The sequence below is a fragment of the Crotalus tigris genome, unplaced genomic scaffold (assembly GCF_016545835.1).
Source record: "Crotalus tigris isolate CLP2741 ecotype Arizona unplaced genomic scaffold, ASM1654583v1 scf7180000017968.19369539983:2297261, whole genome shotgun sequence".
NCBI lineage: Eukaryota > Metazoa > Chordata > Lepidosauria > Squamata > Viperidae > Crotalus > Crotalus tigris.
In genome coordinates, this window is record NW_024096750.1 from 1,112,526 (window position 1) to 1,126,856 (window position 14,331).

Genomic DNA, 14,331 nt, shown 5'->3' on the forward strand with positions numbered 1-14,331 from the left:
CAGATCTGTCCCACTCTGCCCAGACCCCCACAGGCACTCTTGACGCGAACGATGTAGAGCTGGCCATGCCCATCCAATAGGTCACACCCACTCCATCCATACCCACCCAGTAGGCCACACCCACCCCCCCAAGGGCAACCACAATGCTGATGTGGCCCTCAATGATATTGAATTTGACAGCCCTGTAACGCAAGGGTCTTCAAACTTGGCCCCTTTGTCAAACTCATAGCTTGACAAAAAACAGTAGAGATTGTGGAATGGAATGCAAAGGTGGGAGGGATGGTATCGAGATAACCAAGGAGTCTTTGAGAGCCTGCAAGAACACCAAGGCCAGTAACACAGATGTTTGATGGAGAAGTGGACTTTTCCCATAACAACATATTACCATTGGACAGTGAGAGCAAGGGAATCTATTGTTTAATTAAGTAAGCTTTCACGTAGGAAAACCAGAGCTGATTTCATTTCTTCTATGCCAATGTAAAGCCAGAGCTATTTTCATTTCTTCTATGCCAATGTAAATTTTCAGTAAAGTATTATACTCTTGGTAAAATCACATCCCAGTTTATTTTTCTGGAAATACCAACTGGACAGTTGATAGATTATAGAGATTTGGCCAGTTGGACATATTTGCAAGTCAACACACAATAAATTATTTGCTATCAGACCATGAAGCTTGAATGTTATATTTAAAATGCACTTTTTAAAATAGAATTACCTTTGTAGCATTAAAGAGCAACTTTCTAGAAAGCAAAGACCCAAGCTGAGAATTTAAATGATTTTAGCTAATATAAACCAAGAGAAAATAAATAAAATTTAAGGAATTATTCATTCTCATCCTAAAGGGTTATGCTGGTAGTTGCTTGCTTTCAATCAATTTGCTCCCAAACTGTTAAGGCACGGATGTCAAACTTGCGACATCACGTGACGTGTCGCAACATCACGTGACTTTTTGCCCATTGCCAGCAATGGGGTGAGCGCAGTTTTGGCGTGACGCATCCGGTCCATGGGCCAGCAGTTTGTCACCCCTGTGTTAAGGGAACCAAACTTCTTAATTCCCACTGATGCTACCTTGAATTCATTGGAGTAAAGATGAGATACAGTACAGAATATCATTATGCGTAAGACGTGAATGAAGCTGATTTGGTAGAAATCAATAATCTGTTACTAACTACAAAATTCTATTATAAACAGTACAGGAAAAGGTTATTAAAGGCAAAACCAATACTAAACTTACAAAAGGAAATAGGACAAACCACTTAATGGCAAAAAGGGCTGAAAGAGAAAAAGGGTTGTGCTACCTTAAAAAGTTATTTACAAAAGCAAATGCTGCAATTGCAAAGCAATTTTATGTACACAATAATCTCATTACCACACTTGGGACAAGAATTTCTATTTTAAATCAGTGCAATTGCAAAGCCAATCAACATGTCACTGGCCCTAATTTTATGATCATTTTTATTGAAGTTTCTAAGTGAATCATGTGATCATTAAGCAAGTACAATTTCCCCAGTTCACATTTTTTTTTATCAAACAGTGGCTGGGAAGGTTGTAAACTGCAATTGTGACCGCAGGCTGCTGCAACTGGTCATAAATTCAAGCCGCTGGTATAATGGCCGCAAGTGTGAGGACAAGTTATCCATAATTTTTTGTGACACCATTGTAACTTTGAAAACTAATTAAATAAATGTTCCTAAATTAAGGGCTACCTGTAGTTTTCTTTAGAAGTTCTTTTGTCTTCAGTAAAAATTATTCCCAGGTAAGGATGTGGGATTCAAACTTCAACGTTTGAAGATTCCAATTTGTCATTATTCTTACTGTGATTAAATGCTATTAATTTATTTACTACTATTAGTTTGCATTACATAGAAATGAGGCAAGACAAACCCACTGGAAAATATTCATTTTATTAAGTAACATTTTTAAAATATAAGCTTTCATTCGCATCTTCAAAAATAGCAATTATGAAGATACAGCAGTATCAGTACAAAATTTTAGAAAAAGACATATCTTAGTACTACAAATACATAAACGAGTTTAATTATTACAGATAGAAAAGTTAGCTTTAGACTTTAAAATTATGAATCCAAATGTTGAAATTTCATTTCTTAAACATTACTAAATAAGCAGACCATTGTTCCCTTTGCATATATTTTTTGCATAATACTTGCTAATACATTGACCTAGTGAAGCCCTGTATCTTGGTTAAAGCAGGTAAAGTATGGTGTAAACCATTACATTATATATAAAATTTATCTTGCCATGAAACTAAAAATAGGTTGGATGGTGGTGACCATGGCATTTAGCTCAGTGAAATATACCTATTTTGACTATTGTACTACTTGTAGTTTCATGGGAACAGTTCTAAGTCTTTTGATGCCTCAATGTCTATGCTGTGGGAACTTGTAGAGTGAGAGATTTCTTTAAGAGGCACCCAAATTTAAAAGGTGTCTACTTTTATTCATTAATTTGGAGGGGGGGAACGCAAATGTGAGTCCTAAGTAAATTCCAGATGTTTGGGGTTGCAATGCTGAATATTGGCCATGCAAGCTAGAACTTCTCAGAACTAGAGACAGAAACATTAAGTACCTACTCTGGCAACACCAGATGTATGAGAGGTGGGCAATCTGCAGGTCACATGTGGCATTCTCTCTCTTCCATTTTCAGTATCCAAGGGAAAGGTGTTGAATGAATTTCTTACTTTACCTTGTCATTTAAGACTGAAATTTAAAGAAACTACTGCACTATTTAAAAACTCTTACTCCCACGGAAACAGGTTTAAAAAATGGATGGAGTTAAGTAGCAAATTTTCAGCCTTTCACACTTCACAAGGAAATGCAAAATGCTCTTAAAATATGATCCTAACAACCTGTCAATATCACCAGCCAAGCCTCTCTGCCTTCTAGAGAGTAAACACTCTTTTTTCCCTGAAGTTGTGCATCTTACACAGTAATATGGATAACAAGAACTTAAAAGTAGCCAATAAACCTACCTTTTTCTCTGCCAAATCAAATTTATTTGACAAGGCCTAGATATTTTTTTTTAAAAGACCAAAATGCCAACTTAATAATTGTTTAAATCTGGTCTGATCTGGTGGAAGAGGCAAGTTAGGATGACTATTTGTCTGACTTAGTACTGTGAGCTTTTCTATATATAATGTGACAAATGTCCTTAAAGAAATGTGAAATTAAGATGGATGTTCTCTTTATCTAATATAAAGTTTACCAATCAAAGGTCTAGACTAAGGGAAAACTTATGAAAGGTAAATGCTAGGACATACTGAGTTCATTATATACCTTTTAATCACATTTTATTCTTCCTGTACCCAACATAACACTAATAAATACAATGAAATGTAAAAGCAGACTCTCTTTCTGTGATAAAATCTATTTCTGATGCCCAAAATAATATAGAAACTGTAATTTACTTTTTTATATTGGATAGACCTCCAGATTTCCACACTGAATTTGTTAGCCTCTTCTCCAGAGAACACTATATATTTTGCCTGAATTTTTTGCAAGTTTCTTCTTAAGCCAAAAACTTAATCTTCCTTTGAGATCTACTTATCTTTGTTTAAAGCCTAGTTTCAAAAGTGAAAACAAAATCCATTTTTTCAAGTATTCTTTATAAAATGTTGCTAGGATTTATAGCTATGATAAACCTAAAACTATCAACCTCATTAATTGTTAAATACTATTTAAAAAGCACTTGACATGATTTTTACATCCAGATGCAATACTAAAGCATGTTATCCTAAAAGACTTTCTTGACCAGCAAAGTGCAAGTCATCTTTCAAGAAAACTAGCGAAGAGCAATGTTTTCCAAACTACCACTTCAAAATCAGACCCTTAATTACATGCATGGCTTTAAAAAGAATTCCAGATTTTGCTGTGAGAAAAGGACTAAGTAATCAGTCAATGTCATCTATACAAAGTAGGGCTTTAAGATCTGCCTACTACTAGTCAAACAACTGAAGTACTCTAGTTTTCTCCTATCCCTTACACATCTAAGCACAGCCCAAATGCGAACCCTTCGGGCTTTGTTGTAGATGAACACTGGTCACCCAAACAACACTTAAAAACACACACACAAACATGTAAGATTTCTGAAAACACTTAAGAAATTTTTAAAAAATGATTTTTTTTTCAAAAGTGCTAGTTAGATGTTAAGTTTTCATATTAAACTTGTACAATACATGATTAAAACATATTTGACTACAGAATGATTTTTTTTCCTATCCAACATATTTATAGACAATTGAATTCAATTTCGAAGAATACCTTTGAAATCCTTTAACCTGTTTCAGTACACTCATAAGTAGTAGTTGATAAAAAAGATATTAATTAGTAGAGCAATATTTTGCATAACAGAAGTTTCAAGCTTCAATTCTTGGCATCTACAAGGAACGCTGTAAGATTCACTGTACGAAAATCTGGACAACAGACCTCTACCGATGCAGAACCTATTTGGATGGATGGATGGATGGATGGATGGATGGAATATAAATGGCTGAATGTACAGAAACAGAAAACTATGATTTTCATTATCAGCTATGCTAAATGCACAGGCTAACTCAAACCACTGCAGTAAACAATACAAAAGCCGCATTGAAACAAACAAACCCAAGACAGTCTTCAAACAGAACAACAGTGTCTTCACATCACAGTGCATTGAGAGGAATTTCAAAATGAAATGGAAATGGCTGATTTTACGAGGTGGTGCAACGTTCTTCTATGACCTTAAATAACTCTTTGGATCCAAGCCATTCAGACGGTTACTTCCAAAATATGCCCTGTGTTCAATTTTTCACACTCTCGACTTGGACACCTTGCAGGAATTTAAAAATACAATGTTTTCAACAACAAGATGTCCAATATAGTACAGAAGTTCTACAGAAGTGCCATTTTTATTAAGTGTTGGACATCAGCTAACATTTAAAACACTCAGCTATTGAATTAAGAATCTGTCATGAAATTATTTAATCCATGAAGCACAGAAATATAAAGCGCTATTCATATTCACAAACGTTTCATTAAGTAAAAATTGGCTAAATATGTTCCTCTCTTAAAAGAAAAAATGTAATTTAATTTTTTGTATCTATGAAACCGAAGCACAATATGCATCCAGGTGGTCTTTCCTTTCTCTTGTGTGACTGAAAAGAAGCTCTGGGTTGAGAGTACAAATCCATACAAATGCCAACTGTTTCTCAGAGATTGGACCAAAAAAACAGAAAACTATTAGTACGTAGATGTTTGCTTTTAGGTGAACTGTGTAGATTAGAAGTACACTTGTGGCCTTCTCTTCACTTTGTATTTTAGTGAGCCACATCGCACCTGGAACAAATAAAAATAAAGAATGTTGTAAAAGGTTTCAAGATATCCAAAACACAATTTCTAATACAAAAAAAAAAATAAAATCTAATGTCGGTTAGAGGGGAGGAAATGGCATCTAGCGTGAGGATAGGAATAAAGAAAATTGCAACCTGTAAAAGAATGCAATCCATTTCACATCTGCCTGCAATTTACCAAAATGGCTATTACCATAGGCACAGATATTATAAGGAGATACAAGTAATATAATAACCCATGAGGCCTATGTGTTGTTCTGTTTTCTTTATTTTGCTCTCCAAGTTATAGTTAGTCTTCTACTTACAACAACAATTGAGCCTGGAAAAGTTATTAAGTAAAGAAGTGAGCAACATTATTAATGAAAGACGTTCCTCAAGATGACATGGGCACCAATAATTTTATATAAGTACAAGATTTTATGCACTTAAGTGTACATTCAAATATAACCACAAACACTTATTTACTTTTACAAGAAGAAATGGAGTGCAATCTCAGTTCTCTCTCTTACCTCCAACAAGGTTTTTTTTCCCTAAACCAAACCAGATTTGCTACTGAACCTGAATAGACCAGGATCAAATTCTGGTTTGCAGTTCTCTTGCATCGAGATTCAGAAAAGTTAAGCTTCCTCTTTAAAATTGTTTTCAACGAAAAATACTTAATGATTTCCACCTTTTTATTTATAGCAGTGTTTCTCAACCTTGACAATTTTAAGGCATGTGGACTTCAACTCCCAGAATTCCACAGCCAGCAACTCCCAGTTGAAGTCCACATGCCTTAAAATTGTCAAGGTTGAGAAACACTGATTTATAGCATTTCATACTGTCAAAACAGATTTACTTGCCTCTTTGCGTCCTTTTATTGTTTTTACAGATTTCATACTTTGTGTTCGACGGAGACCTCTCTGAGCAAACATCTCATCTTCTGAATATGTCCCTTCCCTCTCTTCATCTGTTTTATCATCTTCAGAATCCTTTTTTAATGGGATACCATAACCTGAGGGGTAAAATCAAAATTCAAAGAACTGTTACATCAGTGATTGATCATTTCCTACTTTAAAAAAGAATGTTCAAATGCTTAAAGCAGGGGTCTTCAAACTTGGCCCTTTTATGACTTGTGGACTTCAACTCCCAGAATTCCTCCGCCAGCATGCCTGGCTGAGGAATCCTGGGAGTTGAAGTCCACAAGTCATAAAAGGGCCAAGGTTGCCTACCCCTGGCTTAAAGCTTAAAAATGTTTAAGAAAATGAGGTAATTTCTCCCTTCAAAATGATAGGTATACAAAATTTGTAACTAATCTATATGCCTGAAAGTAAATGCAGCACTAAAAAGACCCAGAAAACACTTCTGTTTTCATCCCTATCTGTGATCGTAAATGGTCTGGCCAAAATAAAAATAAAGGAAAACTGGCTCCTGTAAATTAAGTAGATGAGAAGAATCCATGAAGGAATGGAGATAGGAACCTCTGTGTGTGTCTTTGTATGTATCTTTGTATAGGATTACACTACTCGTTTAGAAAAACTCTTTGAAGTGATAGTATCAATTCCATGCCTATACCCCAAGCTGATGATTTTGGAGGCAGACAGTAAAAAGCAGGGCCTACAAGAGCCTTTTGAGAGAATTTTCTTTGAAACTCTGGCAGCAAATCCCACAGAGTCAACATTCCAAGTTTCAAGAGAGGGAATGTGTCTATGGAGATTCTCAGTCATCCAGGTAATGGTTGTCCCAAAGGTGCTTTTTTCATGAGGTAATTGGACTTTGTTTTTCTTTGAAGACATTTTGCTTCTCGTCCAAGAAGCTTCTTCAGCTTTGACTGGATGGTGGAGAATTGGCAGGATTTATAATCCTTGCAGACAGCTGGTCTTTTGCATTCTTTTAGCGAGTAGTGGAAGCTCCTGGAGCAGTGTTTCTCAACCTTAACAATTTTAAGGCATGTGGACTTTAACTCCCAGAATTCCACAGCCAGCATTTCTGGCTGTGGAATTCTGGGAGTTGAAGTCTACATGTCTTAAAATTGTCAAGGTTGAGAAACACTGTCCTGGAGGCTTATCTGTGTCATCAGGGTCACCTGAGTAATGCAAATGGGCATGGAGCCTTCTTGGAACTGTTGACAAGACTCTGTTGTAGACTGAAGATAGAGGATGTCCTATCCCTCCTCTCTGTTGAGAGAGGGCTATTCAATTTTGACATAAATGGCCTCTTTGATTCCTCTTTCAAACTGCCCTCTCTGTCCAAAATGTGGATTTTGCTGTCTTCAAAAGAATGGCTTTTGTCTTTTAAATGCAGATGAATTGAACAGCCCCTCTCTCAACAGAGAGGGAGGGATACAGCACCATCTATCTCCAGTCTACAGAGTCCTTTCAGCAGTTCCAAGAAGGTTTCACATCCATTTGCACTACTCAGGTGACCCCGATGACACGACTCACTAAAAGAATGCAAAAGACCAGCTGTCTGCAAGGAGTATAAATCCTGCCTTTTCCTCACCATCCAGTCAGAGCTGCAGAAGCTTCTTGGAGGAGAAACAAAACGTCTTCAAAGAAAAACAAGAAAAGTCCAGTTGCCTCGTGAGAAAAAAAGCACCTTTGGGACAAGAGAGAAAACAGTGCCCATGGTGAGCAGGGGCCTTCAAACTTGGCCCTTGTATGACTTGTGGACTTCAACTCCCAGAATTCCTCAGCCAGGCACGCCTAGCTGAGGAATTCTGGGAGTCGAAGTCCACAAGTCATACAAGGGCCAAGTTTGAAGGCCCTGGATTAGAGGGTAATCCACCGTTGCTTATACAAAATGTGACCTAGAAAATCAGAGCTAGCCCAACTTAGTAATATACCAACCTAAGGGTTCGTTGGGAACCGAGCCCTTGCTTTTCTTTTTGGTAGCCGGCAAAGTCTGGTAGTGCCTTTGTCCTATTGGCTCATCGTCTGGGACTGCTGTGAGGTCATGCATACTGAAACTCCGCAATTTCTCTGTTATTGCTCCTTGACCCTGTAGCATGGAGGAGGAACAATGAAATGGCTGCTCAATGGGAGGAAGGAGGAATCCTCTTGGGTCAAAACTGATATACAGTCATGTGAAAAAGAGTGCGCCCCGTTGAATTCTTTTGTCCCTTGACTTTTTCAACCCATTTTAACATGCAGCTATTTGATCTTCATTTTAACAGTATGGATAAAGGATATATAACGTAACAATGGCCACAGGCCAGTTGCAGCTGAGAACTTTAAGGGGCCAAAATACATGCCCAAAATTGGATCCGCTGATCCACTGCTGTTACCTGTGTGTACTCGATAATACTTTTAAAAATACCCATATACAGGTAGTCCTCAACTTAGGACTGCTGCCCTGCCAGCGAGAGTGATCCTTTGCACTGCTCTTTGCCATATCACTTCCGTCTGGAACAATCCTTACTACGAATGGCCGATGAGGAAGGATTGCTGCTGCAGGACAAACCACAACATGATGGATTGTTTAGACCAGCAGAGGCACACGGAATATGGCATGCCATGGTGCAAAGCATTGCCTTGGCCAGCCCAGATTTTTTTTCCAGCATGTCTAAGAATGATGGGTCTTTGAATCCTAGGCAACCAGGTATCTGCTTTAGGAATGAGACACTGTGTGTAGTTCGCTGGGGAGAAAGACAACTTTATTCCTTCCTTAGCCACGAAACTCGCTGGGCAAGCATGAGCCAACCACTCTGTTACTGTAATCTAATTCTCCATCCAATATTTGTAAGAATAAATGGTGGGGAAGGCTGTAGAAACCAGGTAACCTGAGTTTTGCAGAAATAGGGGGTTTCACTTTAAAATAAAGGAGTAAGAGAAGTACTCAAGTACTTAAATAGCTCAGATAAGTAGAAATAGTTTCATTGTATATAATATTATGTTTTATTTTGGAGAGAGGAATTGCTCGGGCATTTCCCCTGGACTGCATCCAGAGTGAGAAGATAGGAGGAAGGGGAGAAGTAAGTAGGAAGGTTGAGGAGAAGGAGGAGAGGGGGAGAGTGAGGAAGAAGAGGGAAAGAGGGAAGTGAGAGAAGAGGTTAGAGGGTGGATGCAGTTTGGGGGGAAATGGGTGAGCAATACCGAAAGTTGTGTGTATAAATTTATTTTACTCTTTATCTGAAGTATTTTTTATGATGTAATGTAAAATTGAAAATAAAAAATTTTTTACAAAAAAAAAAGAGAAGTACCCAATTGTTGCAAGGGCGTGCCTCTCCTTTTTTTAAAGGAGCAGCAAAATGCACTGCAAAAGAAAAAGCAGCCAATAGTAGCTATCCATCAGGCCTTGAATGAGCAACAGCAACCCACCCCCAATGCCCCAGACATCTATCATTACCTTGGAAAGCAAACAAGCTACACCCTCTCTGAGGCAGAGCATCTTTACTATTACAGTGTGGTACTGATAGTTCAATGTCCTGTATGGAGTGAAGCATTGCCTAAGTCAGTGGTGGCGAACCTATGGCACATGTACCAGAAACGGCACTCAGAGCCCTCTCTGTGGGCACGTGCGCCATCACCCCAGCCCCGCCTCCCCCCACGGCCCTCTTACCAGCAGCCCCCCTGGAGGAGAGTCGGCCCCAGTTGTGGTTCGTGCAGAGCAGCGAGCCAAGGACATAGCAGCTGGTACAAGACTCCGCCTCCGCAGCCTCATCTGCTGCGTGGCCGCCATGGTGCTGCAGGGCCGCCTGGACGATCTGCCGTGGTAGGTGGCCCTGCGGGGGGCATGGGTGGGACAGGAGGCAGGGTGGAATAAGCGGGGCAAGGGGCAGAACAGAGTGGGCAGGGCAGGGGGCCGAGTGAGTTTTGAGTACTCGGTGTCTAAAAGGTTCGCCATCACTGGCCTAAGTAGAGAACCCTTGCTGACTGTGTTTTCTTTTGTGAGTAGTAGCAGCAGAGTTTCCTACACTTCAGGCATGCTCTAGGAAGCATTGGCAGACAAGTGACTGTTGCAGAGACAAGGGAATGTGGGCTGGCAAGCACCGAAGGGACAGCAGCAGGTCATAAATGAAAGCAGGGCCAAATTTTTATTATATGACCCAGAGTTGTAAGTTTAAGAAATGTCTCAAAGTCCATTTTTTTCAGTACTGTCATAATTTTGAAAGGTCACTGAGCAAATGGACATTAAACAAGGACTACCTGTATCTTGTATGTGTGTGTGTGTGTGTGTGTGTGTGTGTGTGTGTGTGTGTGTGTGTATATATATATATATTCATATTCCCATATAAGCCCATCTGCAGATAAAATGTGAGGCAGCTTATCTGCAGGTGGCACATTTTTTATGGCATTTTGATTAAAAATGTGAGAATGAGCTTATATGTGAAAATATAGGGTACTTTTTCATATGACTATATTGGACTTTAATAAAAGTCTTGGTTTCTGATAGGATATTAATCTGTTTGCCATAGTAATTCAAAATACACTGCACCAAAGGATAAAAGTTACTTATATTAGCATACAATTGACAAAACTTTTTAAATGTTAGATTAAGAACTATGTTTAGCATGACTGATTCCTTAATTCAAACTGCACTGGGAAATTTATGATCTGTATCTAATATAACAAAAATGTCAGGAGATATGGATGGCATAAAATTTTACAAATCGGTGGCATAAACATTAAATAAGCATAAATGAATATAAATAAATAAACAAGCAAATTGAGGAGTTTCCTCCCAAATATGAGAGAATGACTTCATATATTTTCTGGACAGGAAAATTCTATTGCAAAGTAAAAAAAAAATGTGACTAACATAAATCTGTGATAAAAAATATAGCAGTATGTCCCTATGTTAGATACATACAATAAACCTCTTGATGCCACAATGATTTTTATTCCAATCCTTACATATTATATAGTTTAAATGGTACAAGAATACTATGCATAGAATAAAAAAAATGCAAAGAAAAAAATAGCATAATTCTTGTACTTCTGATTTTAAATTGATACTGTAATAATTTAGGAAAATCACTTAAATTTGATTTTTTAAAATCACAATTAAGCAAAACGGATGAGTTTAATGTGAATCCAGAGTCCACAGTTTATGACTCTGGATTCACATATATTTATCCATTTTGCTTAACCATGATTTAAAAAAAAAAAAAAGTTTAAGCCTAAACAAATACACTACAATAAGTTCTAATTTTGAAATGTAACAGCTGAATTTCCTACAACATAGTGAGTCCAAAATGACCCCTATGTTTTTTTTGTTTCAGCCAAGTTATGTAACTGAATATGCCTGGGTCACTGCACTTTTTTTAAAACAAAAGAAAAAAGACTCCTAAGCCTAGCATAAGTGAACATGCTAGCAGCTACAGTTAACAGAAATGTTGTAAAAGACTGCCTTGGAGGCAGGGAGCTGCAATAATACAGGATCCTAATAAAATCATGCCAACAAGCCACAAAATAGTATTAATATGGGAGCACCCTCAAGCAGCTCTACAAAGAACGTAATTGCAGGTGGGGAAGTTTGTGTAAGCTTTGCTGTATTAAGGGAGAGCCTTCTCAGCAACGGAACAAAATTGACTTGTTTAGATTCACAACACTTTTAAGTAAGAAAGCTTCTGGGAGAATCCCAAGAAGGTGCCCGCTATTGTTGGGTCTGGCTTGGGCAGCTTACAGAGCGTCTGTGACATCTCACTTGTCTCTTCGTAAGCAATTTAAAATTCAACTTGTTTGCAAATGTCAATTCCCCCCATCAATATTAAGCTAGGCTTTTTTGCAGGTTACAATTTATCTGATATTCTATATAAGCGTTTCTATGTTTATCGCTGTAAACATCTGGTGGGTGATAATTCAGAACTGAATTTGTCTCGTTCCTATCCTATACAGCCCTTGTCCCTCTTTCCTTTGTAAAGGTTAGATTTTTTCCCCCTTCAATACACTCTAAAATTAATTAAATTCAATTAGTATATCCATAATTTAGTGTGTAAATTGAGCCTTATTCAAATTATGCCTCTTTCAGTGTCTATTCTGTAAAGTTCGAGCACCATATTAAAAGCCTGCCTTCATTAATTTATACACTAATACTATCGGCCATCTTCTCAATTCTTCCTGAAAGAAATTTGGTTTAACATATAATCCCAGATGTGAAGGGCTGGTGTTATTTTTCTCTCTCTAATTGTTCAAGTAACAGTGCTAATTAGAGGTATATGGTCATTTAAATACAGCTCTAATCCACAGCACAAATGCTGACTCTCATACCTTTTGTTCTTGAGAAAAAAAAAAGCTACATATTAGCAATTGCAATTATTAGGTAAACACACACAAATTTAAAGTGTTTTGTAAGAAGGCAAGATGATAAGTTGTTTTGACAGCTCCAATCTCTGTAGGTCACATTGTTTGAAGCAAAGGAAATGAAATGCTTCCACAGCAGGCAAAGCACCATTGGAAACCATAAACAAACCATATCATTTGGAAGAAGGAACCTGTCTTAATTTCAGGAAGTTAAGATTCAAGACATTCAGGAAAGGACTGTGGTGATCACAGGTTAGCAAGGCTAGAATACTTGCCTTAGAAAACTCTAGTTTTATCTATAATCTCAGGAATGCCAGAGTCATGTCATTTTTATCAGCTCTAATCTGTAAGGCATTAAGGAATTCAGACAGCAGCATGAATAGCAGCAGATGAATAACAGAAGACTTCTGCCATTACTTACTTAATGCTCCAATGTTCTGCAAAAGAGCAATGGGAATAAGTCATGCACTACTCGGGTTTATCCTCGCTTTTAGAAAGGTCCCTTGGAGGTGGACAATTAGGTGCTTTGTGACCTATATCACACACTACACTAAGCCTTGATTTGCTTACTCATAGAATCTGAGCATATCACAATTGGCAAAATTAAATTTACACAAACATACTAACCTACAAGCAAGAAAGCCACAAGATTTGAATTAATGGTATATCTGAATCTCGCCTAAGTCCTCTGAGTCTTTTAACTGCTGCTCAATTTAAGGATGTAATTGAAACAAACTACAGGTTCGTAACGCCCAAGTTACGAGCGTTCACTTAACACTCGTTCGAAGTTACGTGATGAGCGCCCCCTAGTGTTTACGAGCAAGTCCCAACATTACGAATATTGCAGCACAAAACGGCAGTCGTGTTGTGGCACTGCAACCCTAACCCCCACACTCCTCACAACTGTTTTCCCCTCCCTTCCTGCCACACCAGATTCACTTACCTTGCAAAAATCCTCTCTGCTGTGGTTTCTTTCCTTTTGAGGGAAAGGAGAGTCGGCTTGGAAATGTTTTTCACACCCAGAATGGAAGTTTCTGGAGTTCGTGATCTCACACGAGTGTTTGAAGTTGCGCCAAATCACGGACCTCAGAAACTTTCTCTATGCAAAAGGTGCCTGTCTCCTGCTCCTGCCCCCAACTCCTTTCTGCCTGAGGGCAGCCCTGAAGCCTTCAACTGAGGGAGAAAGCCAGGCCCCTCGTACTCGCGTCCAGCCTGCCGGAGCTCGCCCCACTGGAGACAAAATGATCTCGTTGTCCCCAGAACCTCGGAGGCTTCCAAGCGGCCTGGAACAGAGGCCGGGGGATGCTTCTGCACATCTTCGGAGGTTGAATCCAGCCCTCGGAGGGGCCCTCCCAGCCGTTTGTGCCCAGAAAGGAGCTTCCAGAGGTTGGATCCAGCCCGCGGAGGGATCTTCCAAGCTGTTTGTACCAGGAACAGAGATGAGAAGGGGGTATTTGCATGCCTCCAGAAGTTGGATCCAGCTCTCGGAGCACTGCTCCAAGCTGCTGCTGCCCGGAACAGAGTTTCCGAGAGCTGGATCCAAACCTCGGAGGGGTCTTTCAAGCTGTTTGCGCCAGGAATGGAGGTCGGGGGGTTCTGCATGCGTCCAGAGATTGGATCCATCCCTCAGAAGATTGCTCCAATCTCCTGCCGCTCAGAATGGGAGTGGTGGCCGCGTGGCTCCAGAGTTGGGGGCAAGCAAGAGGCAGGTACCGCAAACAGTGCGAGAATTCAGGCACCCATTCTCTGTGGAAGAGGATCAGT

The 14,331-nt window shown here is 39.0% G+C and overlaps 1 protein-coding gene across 1 annotated transcript in view; it reads right to left on the reverse strand.

Annotated features, from left to right (window-relative positions):
- Window positions 1–1,885: 1,885 nt before the first annotated feature.
- The window catches only part of REEP3 (receptor accessory protein 3), a 53,953-nt gene continuing 41,507 nt past the window's right edge, over window positions 1,886–14,331 (reverse strand). Inside the window, exons 6-8 of the mRNA XM_039345593.1 lie at window positions 8,173–8,323; window positions 6,187–6,338; window positions 1,886–5,330 (exon numbers count right to left, since the gene is read on the reverse strand). Of these exons, the coding sequence (XP_039201527.1) occupies window positions 5,274–5,330; window positions 6,187–6,338; window positions 8,173–8,323 (360 nt within the window). The 3' untranslated portion in view covers window positions 1,886–5,273. The remainder of the gene's footprint in view (window positions 5,331–6,186; window positions 6,339–8,172; window positions 8,324–14,331) is intronic.